The sequence below is a fragment of the Hyla sarda genome, chromosome 3 (genome assembly GCF_029499605.1).
Source record: "Hyla sarda isolate aHylSar1 chromosome 3, aHylSar1.hap1, whole genome shotgun sequence".
In the NCBI taxonomy this organism is placed as follows: Eukaryota; Metazoa; Chordata; class Amphibia; order Anura; family Hylidae; genus Hyla; species Hyla sarda.
In genome coordinates, this window is record NC_079191.1 from 132,831,654 (window position 1) to 132,851,291 (window position 19,638).

General features: G+C 41.2%; 1 protein-coding gene across 2 annotated transcripts in view; it reads right to left on the reverse strand.

Moving 5' to 3' along the window:
• The window catches only part of PPM1L (protein phosphatase, Mg2+/Mn2+ dependent 1L), a 267,713-nt gene that overhangs the window by 47,335 nt on the left and 200,740 nt on the right, over positions 1-19,638 (reverse strand). For both annotated transcript variants that reach the window (XM_056565077.1, XM_056565078.1), the window contains exon 2: positions 15,166-15,340. In XM_056565077.1, the coding sequence (XP_056421052.1) occupies positions 15,166-15,340 (175 nt within the window). The remainder of the gene's footprint in view (positions 1-15,165; positions 15,341-19,638) is intronic.

Genomic DNA, 19,638 nt, shown 5'->3' on the forward strand with positions numbered 1-19,638 from the left:
GCTGGAGGCACCCTGTTTGGGAATCACTGGTGTAGAATACCCCTATGTCCACCCCTATGCAATCCCTAATTTAATCCTCAAATGTGCATGGCGCTCTCTCATTTCAGAGCCCTGTATTTCAAGGAAACAGTTTAGGGCCACATATGGGGTATTTCCGTACTCGGGAGAAATTGCACTACAAATTTTGGGGGGCTTTTTCTCCTTTTACCCCTTATGAAAAGGAAAAGTTGGGGGCCACACCAGCCTGTTAGTGTAAAAATATAAAAAAATTTACTCTAACATGCTGGTGTTGCCCCATACTTTTTATTTTCACAAGCAGTAAAAGGAAAAAAAATACCCCCAAAATTTGTAACGCAATTTCTCCTGAGTACGGAAATAATGTGTGGGCGTAAAATGCTCTGCGGGCGCACAACGAGGCTCAGGAGTGAGAGCGCACCATGTACATTTGAGGCCCAAATTGGTGATTTGCACAGGGGTGGCTGATTTTACAGCAGTTCTGACATAAACGCAAAAACTTAAATACCCACATGTGACCCCATTTTGGAAACTACCCCCTCACTGAACGTGACAAGGGGTATAGTGAGCCTTAACACCAAACAGGTGTTTGCCAAATTTAATTAAATTTGGATGGGAAAATGGAAAAAAAAAATGTTTTCAGTAAACTGCTGGTGTTACCCTAAATTTTTCATTTTCACAAGGGAATATAGGAAAAAAGCCCCTCAAAATTTGTAACCCCATTTCTTCTGAGTAAGAAAATACCCCATATGTGGATGTAAAGTGCTTTGCTGGTGCACTACAATGCTCAGAAGAGAAGGCGCACCATTGGGATTTTAAAGAGAAAATTTGTCCGGAATTGAAGGCCACGTGTGTTTACAAAGCCCCCATAGTGCCAGAACAAGGAACCTCCCCCACATGTGACTCCATTTTGGAAACTACATCCCTCATGTAATGTATTAAGGGGTGCAGTGAGAATTTACGCCCCACAGGTGTCTGACAGATTTTTGGAACAGTGGTCCGTGAAAATGAAAAATTTAATTTTTCATTTGCACAGCCCACTGTTCCAAAGATCTGTCAAACGCCAGAGGGGTGTAAATACTAACTGCACCCCTTATTAAATTCTGTGAGGGGTGTAGTTTCCAAAATGGGGTCACATGTGGGGGGGGTCCACCGTTCTGGCACCATGCGGGGCTTTGTAAACGCACATGGCCCCTGACTACCATTCCAAACGAATTATTTTTCCAAAAGCTCAAGGGCGCTCCTTCTCTTCTGAGCATTGTAGTTCGCCCGCAGAGCATTTTACGACCTAACATGGGGTATTTCCATACTCAGAAGAGATGGGGTTACAAATTTTGGGGGGAATTTTCTCCCATTACCCTTTGTAAAAATTGCAAATTTGGGGAAAAAATGCACTACAGTGAACATTTTTTTTTTTCATTTACACATTCGATTTTAACGAAAAGTCGTCAAACACCTGCGGGGTGTTAAGGCTCACTAGACCCCTTCTTACGTGCCTTGAGGGGTGTAGTTTCCAAAATGGTATGCCATGTGGGGTTTTCTGCTGTTCTGGCACCATAGGGGCTTTCTAAATGTGACATGCCCCCCAAAAATCATTTAAGCAAAATTCACTCTCCAAAATCGCATTGTTGCTCCTTCCCTTCTGAGTGCGCCCGCCAAACACCTGACATACACATATGAGGTATTTCCTTACTCAAGAGAAATTGGGTTACAAATTTTGGAGGGCTTTTTCTCCTATTACCCCTTGTAAAAATTCAAAAACTGGGTCTACAAGAACATGCCAGTGTAAAAAATGAAGATTTTGAATTTTCTCCTTCACTTTGCTGCTATTCCTGTGAAACACCTAAAGGGTTAACATACTTACTGAATGTCATTTTGGATACTTTGAGGGGTGCAGTTTTTATAATTGGGTCATTTGTGGGGTATTTCAAATTTAAAGGCCCTTCAAATCCACTTAAAAACTGAACTGGTCCCTGAAAAATTCTGATTTTGAAAATTTTGTGAAAAATTGGAAAATTGCTGCTGAACTTTGAAGCCCTCTGATGTCTTCCAAAAGTAAAAACATGTCAACATTATGATGCAAATATAAAGTAGACATATTGTATATGTGAATCCATATATAATTTATTTGGAATGTCTATTTTCCTTACAAGCAGAGAGCTTCAAAGTTAGAAAAATGCAACATTTTCTAATTTTTCATCAAATTTATGAATTTTTCACCAAGAAATGATGCAAGTATCGATGAAAATTTACCACTACCATACAGCAGAATATGTCACGAAAAAACAACCTCAGAATCAAATTTATAAGTAAAAGCATCCCAGAGTTATTAATGTTTTAAGTGACAGTGGTCAGATTTGCAAAAAATGCTCCCGTCCTTAGGGTCATAATGGTCTCCGTCCCCAAGGGGTTAAAAAATCACAAATACATTTTCTAGGAATACTGTACTCCCCTTCCTCAGATCACAGGACATATAAAAGCATGTTCTGTCATCAGAGGAAGGGAAGTATTCCTCAAAAAAACACATTTATTTGGGATAATAAAGTAATCAGTTTGTTTTTAAGTCTATGATTCATGTATTGTTAGTGCTGTATCCAGTATTTTTTAGTTATTTACTTAAAGGGATTTAACTATGGAAGAGACCTGTCAATCAAGTTGTGCTGGACAGGGAGAAGCTAGGGAGGCTGCTCCGCCCCCTAGACACTTCCTAAAGTGCCCTGGCTAGGTTTTAAATTACTTTAAAAAAAAAAAAAAAAAAAAAAGGCAGCATTTTACAGAAAAATGTAGTTATTAGTGTGGAGGAAGCCTGTCAAAATGTCCACTTTGTTCATGGTTCAAGCAGCATAAATGTGCTGACAGACTGTCTATTTTCTTTTATAAACCTGGGGTAAATGGCGACCAGAATTATATACACACCACATAATTACTGCCTATCTGCGTTGCAGAGCCACATCTCTGCTCACTGCAAGCAATGAATGACATATTACTCTGTCTATACCAGATTATGTCAGAATACTGAATGCACAGTATTGAGCATATAGTGTAGACACAAACATAGTCTACTTGCACTGGTGCACTCTGGGCATCTTGATAAATATCCTGAATACATACAGTATATATGAGTAGATTCTTCCAGTGATGCTTTTTTTTCAGAGAAATGGCATTGCAATAAAAGCCTTGCCAGCGCTCTTCGAAATTAAAAGAGATGAAAGACGGCCAGGAAAATGTGTCTAGGTGACATTTCATTCCCTCTATTCAACAGCATTCTAAGATGTTCCATATGTCAATTTCAAATGCCGGGCAAAGTTTAGCTCATATAAGAAAGCAGGAAGGAAGCACAGAGAGTATGCCAAGGATTCCTACTGCTCTAAATGGTATAAGCTGTGTAAAGACTTGAGAAAAATCCATTGCGCATAAACTGCCTTTATGTTCTGTCGATATTCACATAATTATATTGAGGTTTTTTTTTTCATCTGCAATCCATTCTAATGTAGAATTGTGAGAAAAACAAATACTTTCCTGCACCTCTGTGTATAGAAGACAGACGGTATAGGTATCCCCAGGGAAAAATCATTTTGCTAAATAAATGACTAAATAAACTTTAAATCCAGTCTTCTACATAGGTACAGCATGGAGGTGATGGACCTTTCTATATATGTCTCAGATGTCTGTTACAACCCATGATAGCTGCAGATAACAACGGACCCAGTATTGCAGTTGAGGTAGTGCTACTACGTGAGAAAGTTCATGTGTATCTTAGGTCTTGAATAAGAAAAAAGCAGAGAGCACTGACCGTAATTCTGCAGAAGATGTCCTTTATTGGAGATCACATTACATCCCTGTGTACAGGTGGGGAGAGGGGACGTCTGTGGAGACCTGCGGGCAACGGATCGTGTCACCCGTTAGCGCTTCTTCAGGCCCCAATGGGGCCTGAAGAAGCGCTAACGGGTGACACGGTCCGTTGCCCGCAGGTCTCCACAGACGTCCCCTCTCCCCACCTCTACACAGTGATGTAATGTGATCTCCAATAAAGGACATCTTCTGCAGAATTACCTAAAAAACTTTAATTTCACTTGTAAGTAGACACACTTCTTTAGATACTATTGGAGTAGGATTGTTTTATGACCACCAGCTAGACAACAGTATTTAGACTGTGTTTGTCTTCCAATCACTTCTTGTCACTAAATAAAAGAAGGATCCAAAATCCCTGAGATAAAATGACTGCACTGACAGTAAAAAAGACAATAATACACTCTTAAAGGGGTATTCCGGCTTTCTACATCTTATGTATGATCGCAGGGGTCCCGCCGCTGCAGCCCCGGGCATTCTGTGCTGGGCCCTCCCTCCGAGATGGGGACGTGACGTCCCGACCACGCCCCCTAGTGACGTCACACCACGTCCCCTCCATTCATGTCTATGGGAGGGGAGGGGGCGCAAGGACCGATAAGATGAATAAAGCCGGAATACCCCGTTTAAGTGGTTGTCTACTTTACAAAAAAAAATAACTAAAATCTGAACAAGCCGTTGTTTCTCTGTGGAGTAGCTGGCACATCTGTACTTTACAGTGCACTCATATACAGTTTTGTGCACCCCGCAGCCAGATCCGGCAAGATAATAAAAAAAAACACCCTACAGGCTCATTTTTTGACCGTAACCAGCTTTTGACCCAGACTGAAAGCTATGGTCATCTGCGCTTTTCCGTCCATTTCAGAAAAACAGATACATTATGAAAATAAGCCAATTACAGTAACTAGCTGACTAAGGTCGGCTCTTTGAAATTATTGGGGTACAGCACAGGGATACGGCAAGAGGCGTTTTTGAAATTCAACTGCTGGATGCACAAAACAAGAAGTGACTGCCCCCTTCCATGCACAGCATAGGTTTTTCAATGGTACCTGTGTAAGGCTTCTTTCCATCTGCTGCCCTTTAGAGGAGCTAAACATTTGCTGCTGGATTTCCCCATAGATTACATCTTAAATATGACATCAAGAATACCTGATGTATGATGATAGGAATGTAGATATTGGGAGGATACTGGCCATAGAAAGAATACCGATTCTCCAGAGCAAGGATTCCCTAGACACATGCTCAGCTAAACCAAGTGTGCATGTCTTTTCAATGTAGAAAGGGAAGCAAGCCACTGTCAGACCACTTTGGTGGTAGCTTATCTCCCCAATCTATCCGGAAAGAGTTGGAAGGCCTCTAGCCAGTGCCAACAAAATCAGTGGGTTCAGCTGTCAGTAACATGTATGACCTACTTTACATCTGGGACCACAAGTGATTTATAAAGGGCGACATGTTGCCCTGATATCAGATATGGATTAGTAAATGGGAATGCAGCATCTAATGCCAATTTACTAGACAATACATGACTTTATTAAAGTGACATCCACACAATGTGCAGGACCCAGATTACTTATGGAGATAATGGTCCATTGTTTTCTTTATGCTGCTCTAGAAAATGAACTCTCTCCTCTGTAAATAAAGGCAATAAATGATTGAATCTTTTCTAATCTACCGTATATACTCGAGTATAAGCAGTTTTTCAGCACGATTTTGCGTGCTGAAAACACCCCCCTCGGCTTATACTCGAGTGAACTCTCCGCCCTCAGTGGTCTTCAACCTGCAGACCTCCAAATGTTTCAAAACAACAACTCCCAGCATGCCCGGACAGCCATCGGCTGTCCGGGCATGCTGGGAGTTGTAGTTTTGAAACATCTGGAGGTCTGCAGGTTGAAGACCACTGCGGCCTTCGTCATCATCCAGACCCCCCACCCCCTTTAGTTTTGTACTCACCTCCCCTCGGCGGGAAGGAAAGGTGAGCTGGTTCAGGCCATCTGTGCTGCAGGGACCGTCCGGTGGGGAGGGATAGTCGTTCCGGGCTGTCCATCTTCACCGCGGGGGCCTCTTCTCCGCGCTTCGGCCCTGGAATAGTGACGTTGCCTTGACAACGACGCACAGGGACGTTCATGCACAACATCCCTGTGCGTCGTCGTCAAGGCAACGTCACTATTCCGGGCCCGAAGCGCGGAGAAGAGGCCCCCCCGGTGAAGATGGACAGCCTGCAATGACTAACCTTCCCCACCGGACGGTACCTGCAGCACAGATGGCCCGGACCAGCTCACCCTTCCTTCCCGCCGAGGGGAGGTGAGTAGAAAACTAAAGGGGCTGGGGGGTCTGGATGATGACGAAGTACGCAGTGGTCTTCAACCTGCGGACCTCCAGATGTTTCAAAACTACAACTCCCCGCCATCGGCTGTCTGGGCATGCTGGGAGTTGTAGTTTTGAAACATCTGGAGGTCCGCAGGTTTAAGACCACTGTGACATTGACAGGCGGTGATGATGAAAAGGGGGGGGGGGGGGGTGGGATGATGACATATGGTGATGATGAAGGGGGGTGTGGGATGATGACAGGGGGATGATGACAGGTGGTGATGATGAAGGGGGGTGTGGGATAATGACAGGGGGATGATGACAGGCAGTAATGATGAAGGGGGGGTATGGGATGATGACAGGCAGTGATGATGAAAGGGGGATGATGACAGGGTAATGATGAAGGGGGGGATGATGACAGGCGGTGATGATGAAGGGGGGTGATGAAGGGGGATGATGACAGGGTAATGATGACAGGCGGTGATGATGAAGGGGCGGTGTGGGATGATGACAGGGGGATGATGACAGGCGGTGATGATGAAGGGGGGGATGATGAAGGGGAGATGATGACAGGCGGTGATGATGAAGGGGCGGTGTGGGATGATGACAGGGGGATGATGACAGGCGATGATGATGAAGGGGGGATGATGAAGGGGGGATGATGACAGGCGGTAATGATAAAGGGAGGGGTGTGGAATGATGACAGGGGGATGATGACAGGCGGTGATGATGAAGGGGGGATGATGACAGGGGGATGATGATGAGGGTGTTAATGACGGGGGTCTGGATGATGACAGGGGGGATGATGTATTTCCCACCCTAGGCTTATAGTCGAGTCAATAACTTTTCCTGGGTTTTTGGGGTGAAATTAGGGGCCTCTGCTTATATTCGGGTCGGCTTATACTCGAGTATATACGGTATCTATCCCAATAAGCATTAGGCACCCAAAAACATTTAATCCTTTTTGTATTAATAGCCTTCCCAAGTGTTTCTTGTATCTCTGTGCTCTATTTCTTTACATCCCAATTAAATATTTATTCCAAGTGAAAGACTGGTTTCTTTACCTTTATGTAAAACATACTAAGTTCTCTCTTCTATCAGCATCAAAGATAATTAAAGAAACACTGAATATATGAAAAGACAACAAAAGCAGAATGTCCAGAAAGATTAGCATTTTTACAGATTGTCAAACTGCAGTGAACATTGATCGAGTCACGATTATTGCTATGTCTCCCCACTCTGGATCTGTTCAGCCATCTGGACCAGTACATTAAGGACAATAGTGTAGGTAGGTAATTCCATATAAAAGCTTGGGCTAATTTTCATACATAATGAAAAGTAATGGACAAGGTAAATTTTTATGTCAAATGCTTCTATATGAAACATATTTAATAAAAAATATTTTTAATGAAATACAGTATTTAAAGGGGTACTCTTTAACTGTTCCGAATGCTGGAGCCTGCCGGTGACGGGAGCTTGTGACGTCATAGCCCTACCCCCTCATGACATCACGCCCCGCCCCCTCAATACAAGTCTATAGGGGGTGGGGCTATGACTTCATGAGCTCTTGATGCAGTCTCCAGCGTTCGGAACAGCTTGTTCCAAACGCTGAGCAGCAGAGTACCCCTTTAATATCTATAAAAACTAATTATAGTGAGGCTGTAGAAAAAAAAAAAAAAAGATACTTACCAGAGGCTAGCCTGGCTCCCTGCAGGTTCCAATGCAGCTCCTATTTTCTCCACTTCGAGCCCTCAAATCTATTGTCTCCGCTTCTGAGATGACAGCTTGCAGCAGGACCTGCTTGCTCAGCCAATAACCCCAGTTCGTGGACCTGCAGGGGAAACGTTTCTTCCTCTGTTAATTATATCCATCGGCATCTCGCCAAAAACGGGATGCCGACGTATACTTTTAACTGGAGCAGGAGACCCCATTCACTTCTATGGCCGGAAGGTGACTCCTTTCAGATCATATGCGGTATTTCAAAAGCACAACCCCAGCCCACATTTAAAATAGCACATACTTCCATAATGTTGTCACTAGCGGTTGTTAGGATTCGGCAGGCTGGAGGTGGATCCTCTGTGTCAGAGAGGGATTGACGTGGACTGTGCCGGCGGACCGGTTCTAAGTTGCTACTGGTATTCACCAGAGCCCTCCGCAAAGCGGGATGGTCTTGCAGCGGCGGTAGCAACCAGGTCGTATCCACCGGCAACGGCTCAACCCCTCTGACTGCTGAGATAGGCGCGGTACAAAAGGACAAGGCAAGAGCAAGGTCGGACGTAGCAGAAGGTCAGGGCAGGCAGCAAGGGTCGTAGTCAGGGGCAACAGCAGAAGATCTGGAACACAGGCTTTGGACAACACTAAAGGCTTTCTCTGGCACAAGGCAACAAGATCCGGCCAGGAAGGGAAGGGGAAGTGAGGTTATATAGACAGGGAGCAGGTGGAAGCTAGTTAGACTGATTGGGCCAGGCACCAATCATTGGTGCACTGGCCCTTTAAATGTTAGAGAGCTGGCGCGCGCGCGCCCTAGAGAGCGGAGCCGCGCACGCCAGAACGTGACAGCCGGGGACCGGGACGGGTAAGTGGCTTGGGATGCGATTCGCGAGCGGGCGTGTCCCGCTATGCGAATCACATCCCCGTCGTCAGTGTCAGTGCAGCGCTCCCGGTCAGCGGGTCTGACCGGGGCGCTGCAGAGAGGAGAACGCCGCGAGCGCTCCGGGGAGGAGCAGGGACCCAGAGCGCTCGGCGTAACAGCGGTATGGCCATAGAAGTGAATAAGGTCCGCTGCTTCTGTTAACAGTACACGTTGGCATCCCATTTTCAGCAGGATGCCGACGCATATGATTAACTGGGCGCAGTGTGTATGTACCCTAATGGGTGTTCTGCCTGTGGCTCTGCTTGAAGTTCCAATCCCCCTGTGATCAGTTGCAACATTACTCTTTGCCATGTAGAAGTCCGGCCCAATAAGGAGGTGTGCACTACTAGCCAATGGTATACTGCCTTAGGACAGGTTCACAAGGCAGAATTTCTGCACAGAATTCTGCAAGGAATTCTGCATGAATTTATAGCCAATTCACAACAAATTCCTGCAGTGAAAATTCTGCTGTGTGAATGGCACACAGCACGGCTTTTTGCGTTTACACCCTCCTGAGGTCGGCTATAAATATGCTAGTTGTTCCCTACGTGTTGCCTGTGATAGAGATTATTATTTATAGCACTTGCGCCTTACTGCATTTATTATCCTGTTTTCTTGTTCTTCTGAACATTGGTTTGTTCTTTGACTACCCACCTTGCTTAGTGTATCCATACTACAGCGCTCTCACTTGTATTGACATGGCCTTTTTTTACTTCGATTTTGAATGTGTATGGAATTCTCTATCTGTCTTTTTCTGTGCTGCTTGTTAGTTAATCCCTTTGTGTTCTGACCTTATTTCCTGACTTTTCTACTGTATTTGTATTTTATTGTCCTGACATCCTCATGACTTCCACCTAATCAGCTCTGGTAAAACGAAAACTGAGCTGCGTTTGGTTGGTGTGTGCAAAATCTTTCCACTTTTTCTCTCAGATATTTTGATAAATCAGAACAAAAGTGTCAGATTATTATTAGGCCTAGTTGCCAGATTGAAAATTGCAAGATTTCTGGGCCATTTTATAACACAGATGGTGGAATGGAAAAAACATTATGAAAAATTCTTTAAAATATAACAAACAAAAAAGAAACAAACAAACAAAAACCCATAAAAACTTGATTGAAACAACAGGCAATGTTCTGATGACAACAGGTCATTCATTTCCTTTAGGACCTATTCATGCGTACAGTATCTTGCGCATACTTGATGTTGTGTTAAATCATTTAGTTTACACTGAACTCTGCAGCATAAATACTGTGGTGTGGGTAGGGACGTATTTTGCTACATATTTTACGGCTTCAAATATGCAAAAGATACTGTATGTGTACATAGAGTATTAAAATGTTTGTTTGTACATGGTTAACCATGTCTACATAATGTGAATCAATCTGAACAGACCCCTAAAGAAGGTCCTTTTACACAGGCTGAGGGCTGCACAATAACAAGGATTGCTGGATTGTTTGTGTAGCCCTTTAATTTCACCATTGTTCACCTCTGTTTACATTTGCCTGTTGACTGATCGCTGGTCCTTTTACACGGGCTGATTATACACAACTCATAAAACATACCTATGTAAAAGAGCCTTAACCTCTTTCCGCAAATGGACGTATATTTACGTCCACTACGGGCTCCCACTGTAAAACACGCGTTCAGCAGGTGAGTGCGCATCATACCCGGTGGGTCTCGGCTGCTATCAGCAACCAGGACCCGCGGCTAATCCCGGACATCTCCGATTGGGCTGATGTCCGATATTAACCTTTAAACGCCACCATCAAAGTTGATTGCGGCATCTAAAATGGGAGATTGCCATTGCCGGTTAGCTCAGTGGGCTGTTTGGGAAAGCCGCGGTGAAATCGCGGCATCCTCAACAGCTGAGAGGACAGCGGGAGGCACCTTACTTTTTTTGATTGCCCCGGCGTTTGATTGCTCCATGTCTGAGATCCAGGCTGGAGCAATCGAGCACAGATTACACTGATCAATGCTATGCTATGGCATAGCATTATTCAGTGTCTGCAATCAAAGGATTATATGTAATAGTCCCCTACGGGGGCTAAAATAAAAGTGTAAAAAAAGTAAAAAAAAAAAAATTTTTAATAAATGTGATTTAACCCCTTTTCCCAAATAATTTTTTTTTATATTTGTAAAGAAAAATTAAAATAAAACATATGTGATATTGCTGCATGCGTAAATGTCCGAACTATAAAAATATAATGTTTATAAAATTCCAAAGTTCAAAATTTTTGGTCACTTTGTATACCCTAAAAAAATAAATAAATAGCGATCAAAAAGTCTCATCAAAACAAAAAAGGTACCGATAAAAACTTCAGATCACGATGCAAAAAATGAGCCCTCATACTGCCCCGTATACGGAAAAATAAAAAAGTTATAGGGGTCAGAGTATCACAATTTTAAACATACTAATTTTGGTGCATGTAGTTATAATTTTTTTAAAGTAGTAAAATAAAATAAAACCCGTATAAATTAGGTATCCTTGTAACTGTATGGACATACAGAATAAAGATAAAGTGTCATTTGTACTGAAAAGTGCACTGCGTAGAAGCGGAAGCCCCAAAAATTTACAAAATGGTGTGTTTTATTTATTTATTTTTCCCCACAAATTTTTTTTCATTTTTTTTTTTTTTGTGGTGAAATGATTAATGGTAGTTCAAAGTAAAATTGGTGGCGCAAAAAACAAGTCCTCATATGGGTCTGTAGGTGGAAAATTGAAAGTGCTATGATTTTTAGAAGATGAGGAAGTAAAAACAAAAGTGAAAAAATTAAAAATGCTGCGAGAGGGAAGGAGTTAAGTTATCTTTATCTGTAGAAAGTAGGTAAGAAGAATCTCCTAGATATTTTTGTTCTTATATAACCACATATAAGAGGATTAGGTGGCTTACACAGTCAAAAATTTCAATTTTTTCCCCCAGCATACCAAGTCCATTATCTAAAAGTGATTTTTTTTGCCTTTTTTCAGTATCTTGATAGTCAAGCTCTATAGTCTTCAGTTCACTTTTACTTTTTTTTTATTATAGGAAAAGAGAAGCTACATCTCTGAAGTAGACCAGAAGAATACATCACAGTAATCCTTTCTGCATTCATCTAGCAAGTCTTTTCATCCTTTAACGCATAATTTACTAGTTTCTATCTATTTTATGTAGCTCTTATTTTCTATTAATCTCAGCTGTCTGTTGTGATTTTGTACATTTGTTGAATGTGGGATAAAATGCCTATGGGGCATGTATTCAGTCTCCAAGCAGTCGGCTACACTGCAGCCAGACATTAAAAATGCAATATTCTTATACATAAGAAAATTCAGCATAAAGCAGTTATGTTGTTATGTGGTAATGCCTCTGTGGAATAGTACTTCACGTAAGAACTGCTGCCGCTAACTTCACTGGCTGCCATATTGTTACATTCAATGCTTCTGCTAATGAGAAGCAACTTTCTGAATATAGAAATTTTTTTTACAGAACTACTTAAGTTTCAGTAGATTTCTGTCTTCATTATTTTGACAGCTTATGTCTGAAATCTGGCTGTATTTCTGACTGCATTTACACTACAGAATCAAAAAAATTGCACAAAATCATTTAAACCTTCATCGTTGACAGTACCACAATAGAACAAAAGAGACCAATTGACTAATGGACCATAACATACAGTAAATGGACAGATCTTAAAGGGGTATTCCGGGCAAAAACATTTTATCTCCTATCCATAGGATAAGATGTTTGATCGCGGGGGGGGGCCCGCTGCTGAGACCCCCCGTGATCTCCCTGCAGCATCCGCACTCTATGCAGGTGCTGAATCTCCAGTTTCGGAAACCTCCGGGTTTTTGGGACTGGGGACGTGACGTCACGCCACACCCTCTCCATTCATGTCTATGGGAGGGGGCGTGACTATAAATATATATTTTTTGTTTCATGGTAAAATTAGTGATGTCACTACAAAGTACAATTGGTCCTGCATAAAAAAAGCTCATATATGGCACTGTAGGTAGAAAATTTTAAGACTTATGGCTAATAAAATGTGAGGATTTAAAAAAAAAAAAAAAAAAAAAAAAAACAGAACAGAAATATTTGAATGGACCTAATCATTAAGGCCAAAACAGGCTGCGTCATTAAAGGGTTAAAGGGGTACTCTGGTGGAAAACATTTTTTTTAAATCAACTGGTGCCAGAAAGTTTAACAGATTTGTAAATTACTTCCTTAAAAATCTTTACCCTTCCAGTACATTTTAGCAGCTGTATGTTACAGAGGAAATTCTTTTCTTTTTTAATTTATTTTTTTGTCTTGTCCACAGTGCTCTCTGCTGACACCTGATGCCTATGCAGGAACTGTCCAGAGCAGCATAGGTTTGCTATGGGGATTTTCTCCTGCTCTGGACAGTTCATGATATGGGCATTAGGTGTCAGCAGAGAGCACTGTGGACAAGACAAAAAAGAAATAAAAAAAAAAGAAAATAATTTCCTCTGTAGCATGTAACTGCTAAAAAGTACTGGAAGGGTAAAGATTTTTTAATAGAAGTAATTTACAAATCTCCAAAGAAAGATAATGATGGCACTCACCACATACAAGGTGACAGCTGTATTTATTCGGTGACCGGCAGATTAAAGCATGCTGTAATCTGCCGGTCACCGAATAAATACAACTGTCACCTTGTACATGGTGAGTGCCATTATTATCTTTCTTTGGTCATATGTTCCTGTACTTCAGATTGAGCACCCCGCTATTGGTGCACTGACTGTGGGTCCTTGAACGTCACTATTTGGGCGTATGAGAGCTGTGCCGAGCTCTCTTTCTTTGCAAGATTTAATTTACAAATCTGCTTAACTTTCTGGCACCAGTTGATTTAAAAAAAAAAAAATGTTTTCCACTGGAGTACCCCTTTAAGATTTGACTTCTCTGTGCTGTTTATAAGCTTTATTAACATAAGGTTCTTTACTTCCTCCTTGCAAAGCAGATAGAAAGAGACAGATATATTTAAAATGACTTGAATATATTATCTTAACAGTGAATTACAAGCTAAGTTCTGTGATTACAGCAGCATCGGCACAAATTCATGCAGGCAGTCTTTCCTGTGTATGGAGGTTGTGATCATAGGAGTTTGGGATGAAAGAGAATTGTGAACTAGCAGGCTTGTAGAAACAGTTGGGGATATTTATTAAAGGAAAACTCCAGAATATAAAAACTGTCCCCCATACTGCCGGCAGTAAAAAAAAATAAAGATGTACATACCTTCCTCCGCTCCCCCGGGGCCTCCGGTAACCGGCTACAGGTCTCCGCTGTGATCCTCTTCCTGGTTGCTGGTAGTCGGCGAGTCATACTGCGCTCAGCCAATCACCGGCCTCAGTGAAGTCCTGACTCGGCCGGCAATAGGCTGAGTGGCAGTGTGACGTTTTCGGCCCCGGCAGCAGGTGCCGGTGTAGTGAAGAATTTTGTTTCTTGAAGTGTTCTCACACTGCTGCTCAGCCTATCGCCGGACGAGTCAGGACTTCACTGTGGCCGGTGATTGGCTGAGAGCAGTATGACTCGCCGACCACCGGCAACCAGGAAGAGGATCTTGGCGGAGACCGGAACCGGTTACCGTAGGCCCCGGGGGAGCGGAGGAAGGTATGTACATCTTTATTTTTTAACTGCCGGCAGTATGGGGGACAATTTTTATATTCTGGAGTTCTCCTTTAAAGCCAGTGCAGAGAAAAAGCAACCAGATCGCTTCTTGACTTTTAAAAAGGCCTCTGAAAAAAATCTGATTGGTTGCTATGGGCAACTGGCCAGCTTTTCCTCTGCACAGGTTTTGATAAATCTCCCCCAAGTGAATGTTGACTAGGCTGCAGTTCCATAGGTTCTGTAACCCAGAATACAATAACAAATGCCTGCTAGTGTGTAATAAGGAAATGCATCACAAACATAGTAGGCTACACTGCTTCCATATCTTGTGACATATAGAAAGTGTGTAACACAGTGGCAAGAAAGGGGTCAGGAGACCCCCATGGGCATGAGTTTAAGATGTAGGACCCATATCTAACAGACATTCAGGGGAAATATACTGAGGGGAATATTTTGTCAAAATGTCATAAATGAACAAATAATACCCTGTCTAATACCCTGGCCACTGTCTACCACAGTAATCAGAATGTAGTGGACTGAATAGGGAAACTTTACATGTATCTGTACGACCACTGTCATTCTTATATTTTTGGTATGTGTTTTATTATAGTCACTCTATACATGATATGCAATAGTAAAAATATAAATCAGTCTAAAAGAATACAATGATTTCTTACACAAATTATTGAAGCAAAAATGTATATGTCAGGATTCTTAGGCCTTTATCAGACTTGATCAAATGGTTCAGTAAAGATGGCACATACCTGCTTCATCATAGGACCCCGAAAGCTTCTCCAGCAGCTCCCGGTCTATTGCTAGAATCTGCTGCTCCAAAATTGTCTGGTAAGAAAGTACGCTGTTCTCTTTATCCCTTTCAAAGTCTTGAAGATGTTGCTTTAGCACCTCGGGCAGATGAGTCTTCACATATTCTGCTGCTGACTGCACAACAAATAAAGAAAGTCATCATTTGTCTAATCCCACACTTTTAAGCCTTTTCACAATGTGTTTTTCAAAACATTTGCTAAAAAGCCTCCAGCAAGAGAAATGCCGAAATCTCATCACTCTGGGCGAATGACAAAGTTTCTATCAAGAAACTGGGGAATCATTTACTGCTAAACATATAAAAGTTACAATATCAATTGAAACATCTCCCTCCTCTATTATACAGACTATGTCATTCTGGGACGCAGCACAGTCCATTAAATGTTTACTTATTCACCTTTTTTTATACACATATAACTAGGCAGGTATATTCCCTTTGTCTTATAACTACGATAAATATATGTCTTTAAAATCTGCTACAGAAGGTTTTGTTTGTTTATTTCTTTAAAATAAATATAGCAAAAATTAGGTTGTAAACAGGCAGAGTGTCTCCGGAAGTTACACAAGGCTGTTGGGCTTCGACCTCTTTATTTTTTGTTCCAGCAAACGGACTCTGAACGGGACGGTGCACAACTGGTGGGTCTCAATGGATCCCACTGGCACGAATAGGCTCCGTTGGGGATCGGCTATTTTACAGGAGTTCAGTGGAGAAAAAAATAGGACATGCTTAATTTTTTTCTCCACTCAATCCCTGTCCTTCCGCCAGACTGTCTAGCAGAGCTCCCTTTACCACAGCATGCTGGCAGTGTGAACGAGTCCTAAGGTGTTGGAAAGCAGGTGGTGCTAAACTATTGGGAACAAATATATCCAAATTTCTTAAGACAACTGATCTGAATGTGTCTTTGTGTTCACAGTCCACAGTCTTTCTCATGTAAAATGTGCTCTGGATTTTTTCTGCATTCAATATTTGGAACTAAAAGTTGATATCCGACGGCCTATAAAGAAGATCATAAACACTCCCTCCCTTAGCTCCTCTTGAAAGGCCTAATCGTATGGATGCCCATTCTATCAACCATCAAATGTTTTTCTGTTTGATGATTATAAAGCTGTGTTCAGACTGTCATTTTTGTTACGTTTCTAAATATGCGTTTTCTGTTTTGATTGGAGAACTTCCATATCTCTTTGACAGTGTTTAAAAAAACAAAACAAAAAAACAAACAAACAAAAACAACGCAAAAACATAAAAAATACCTACCTATATGTCTATTTTTCAGTCCTTTTTCAGTTCTTGTTTACCACACTATATATCTAATAACCTGTCTTGTCCTATGTTGTAGCTGAATAAAACATGTCTCCTTGGCTCCCTCAGTGGCTCCTCTAACAAACCTAATGACCAGTTGGACACCGGCTGCATTATCTCCTTTTAGATCTGTGAAATCCCTTTATGGCATTAGCTACCCCTATAGTCTGTGCAATAATGCTAAGGAAATGCTTAGTATAATCTCCTAAGAGCATGTAAGTAGTACTCTCATGATGTAGGGATCTATTTAGCCATTGATAGTGTAAAGGATATTTGGCGCCTATGGCAAAGCTGGTGAAGGTAGAGGAAGAAAAAGCAAATCAATTGTCTGTGTCTCATCTCAGGATATCCGACAAGAGGTGACAATGTAATTGCTTACTTAGTACTTTATACATCTCCCTCTTTACATCAATTCCCCCACTATAATTCTAGTTTTAGTCTGTGTTTAAATTAGCATTGGAGACGGAACAACGTATTTGTATTCATTTCTTCAGGTACACACAGGAAATCTCCTGAGCACACAAATACACCGCTTGTATAAATATGTCAGAAAGGAAAATATAAGGCCGACCATTTACTTCCTTAAACTTTTCAGTAGATTTAGATATATTGTATTAGTATTGTACATCACACAATGATCCGGTCAGCAATAACTTGAATGACCCAAATGGTAAAGTTCCTTTTTATGTTGCCTTTTTTTTCTCCTCGTCTTCTAACAGCCATAACTATTATTTTTTTGTATCAATGGAACGGCATCCTTCATTTTACCATAAAGTATAACACAAGAACAAAAAAAACTACCAAATTCTTTTCAATTTTCCACAATTTTTTAGTTTCTTTTGTTTATGCTGTTGGCTGTGCCGGATAACATTATATGTTATTAGTTTGGACAATTCCGCATACGGTAATACCAAATGACTTTTATTAGTTTAAATTGTGTTACTTGGAAAACGGAAAAAAGAGGCATAATTTAAATTTTTATTAGGAAATGGTGTTTTTCTTACCCTTTTTTTTAACACTATTGTAGCCCATCTAGCAGATGTTTAAAAGTATCAGTATCAGTAGATCAATCCAAATCAAATACAGTACATCAATGCCAATCTTTAACTTAATCCCAATCTAATATATTGGTGATCTACCAGTAGAGCCGTCCATGGGCAGACTCTATTAGTAGATCTGTCACAGTAGGCATTGAGGCCTAGCTAAGGCCTCTGGCTACCGTGAGGACCAATCAGATTACCTTATTATTTATTGTGGCATTTAAACAGTTACATGACCAGAGTGATCCCTGGTGTCTGTTATTACTGGCAGGTGTCAGCTGCTGATGGCATATTCACCTGTTGTTGGGCGTAAAAAGATGTAAAAGGGTTTATGATCCAATAGAATCAACCTTTTTTTTTCGGTGAAAAAATGCTGCAGCTATATGTTACCTGAAAGTCAATAGGGATTCATGAAACCCACTTGGCATTTTTTTCTTTGGCTTTTTTCACTCATCTTTGGTGTTTTTCTGTGGTTTTGGATTAATTGGCAATTTTCCAAAATTACAGCATGTTAAGAAAAAAAAAACATAATAAACGCCATGTGTGCTTAGCATTTGCATTTTTTCGGTCTCCTCCCCCCCCCCCCCCCCATTTCTTCAATAGAAATCCTTGAGTAACATGATTAAAGAATCATATGACTTGTCATGATAAAAATACAGGTAAAAAAATGTCAGAAAAAAAAAATAAGACTAAAACCCATTACGGTATTAAAGAAAAAAAAACACACCACAAAAACTGCATTTTGGGAGGGGAGTGCAAAATAACAGTCCATGTCCAAGGGCAGGACAGTTTTTTTTTATAGACAAAGAAAAGTCCAGCTCACCCTCTGACCCTGAAGCAATCCAAGCGCCCGTAAACCACGGTGCAGTGGAGGCAAGATACAAGCAAAGGAAAAATCCAGCGCTGGACAGGTGGAGTAAAATCACAAAGCTTTATTTTCTTCTTTAAAAATGCAATAGCAAGCATGTACAATGAAGTAGAGCTCAAGCTTGACGCGTTTGGTGGTGTCCCACTTTGTCAAAAGCATACTGCCAGTGTTACACACAACGTTAAGAGTACATCTTACCAACTGATAGGAATCATCTGAGAGCACACAATTAGAACAATGGATAACACGGGTGTATCACTACTCCTGAAACAAGGGGTTAACATTAACCCCTAAGATATTTTGCATAGAGACAGATTCTAAAATGAATAATAAAAAAGGTGCATATAATTTGCATAAAATTCCGGATATATAATGTCTCATGATGTGTATATAATAATACCACAAACATTTGTTGACTGACACAAAGAAAAACAAAAAAAGCAAAAAACGCAAGTTCAACAGTGTTAACAGCAGCCAAATAATAGAACCTTTGCATATTCAAAATGTATAAGCTGCGTGGGTCCAAATTTCTGAGATTAGTATGTGAGGATTAGATCATGACGCAAATTAAGACCGTCTGGTTGTCTGCTTCCCAAAACAAAAATCCCCAAACTCTTTCTATTCAGAAGTTTTTTGTTAAAATCACTACCCCTTTTCGGCAAAAGGACTTTTTCATTGCCCTGTCACCTCTATAGCATTCTCTGAAGTGTCACATGAGAGCTGACAACCCCACAGCATTGTTGGAGACACCAGAACTGTGTCTTCTCACACGGGACTTCAGAGAGTTCACTGGACATTCTACATATTGTGTTTTGCAGGTGGAACAGGCTCCTAAGTATACAACTCCCCTTGAGTCACAATTGATAACATTCTGGAAATTTGGAAGTTGAAATCATATATGTGCAGATAATACAACGTGTTTTAGCACATTTATAGTTACCCTTGCAGGTTAGCCAATGAGAAGCTGTAGGCTGAGTTAAATTCACTGGGGGAAAGATTACCTAAAGTCGGAGCTTTTTTGGATCCACAGTTCACACCTTCACTCACTATTTGTTTTAAAATAGCATCTTGTTAAAGGATGGGAATATAGTGTTGTACAATCCATTTAGTTTCTTCATTATTAAATGTATTTATATCAGAACAATTCCTTCTCAGTCTATGAAATTCTCCATAGGGGATGTTATTTGTTACATGTTTGGGATGACAT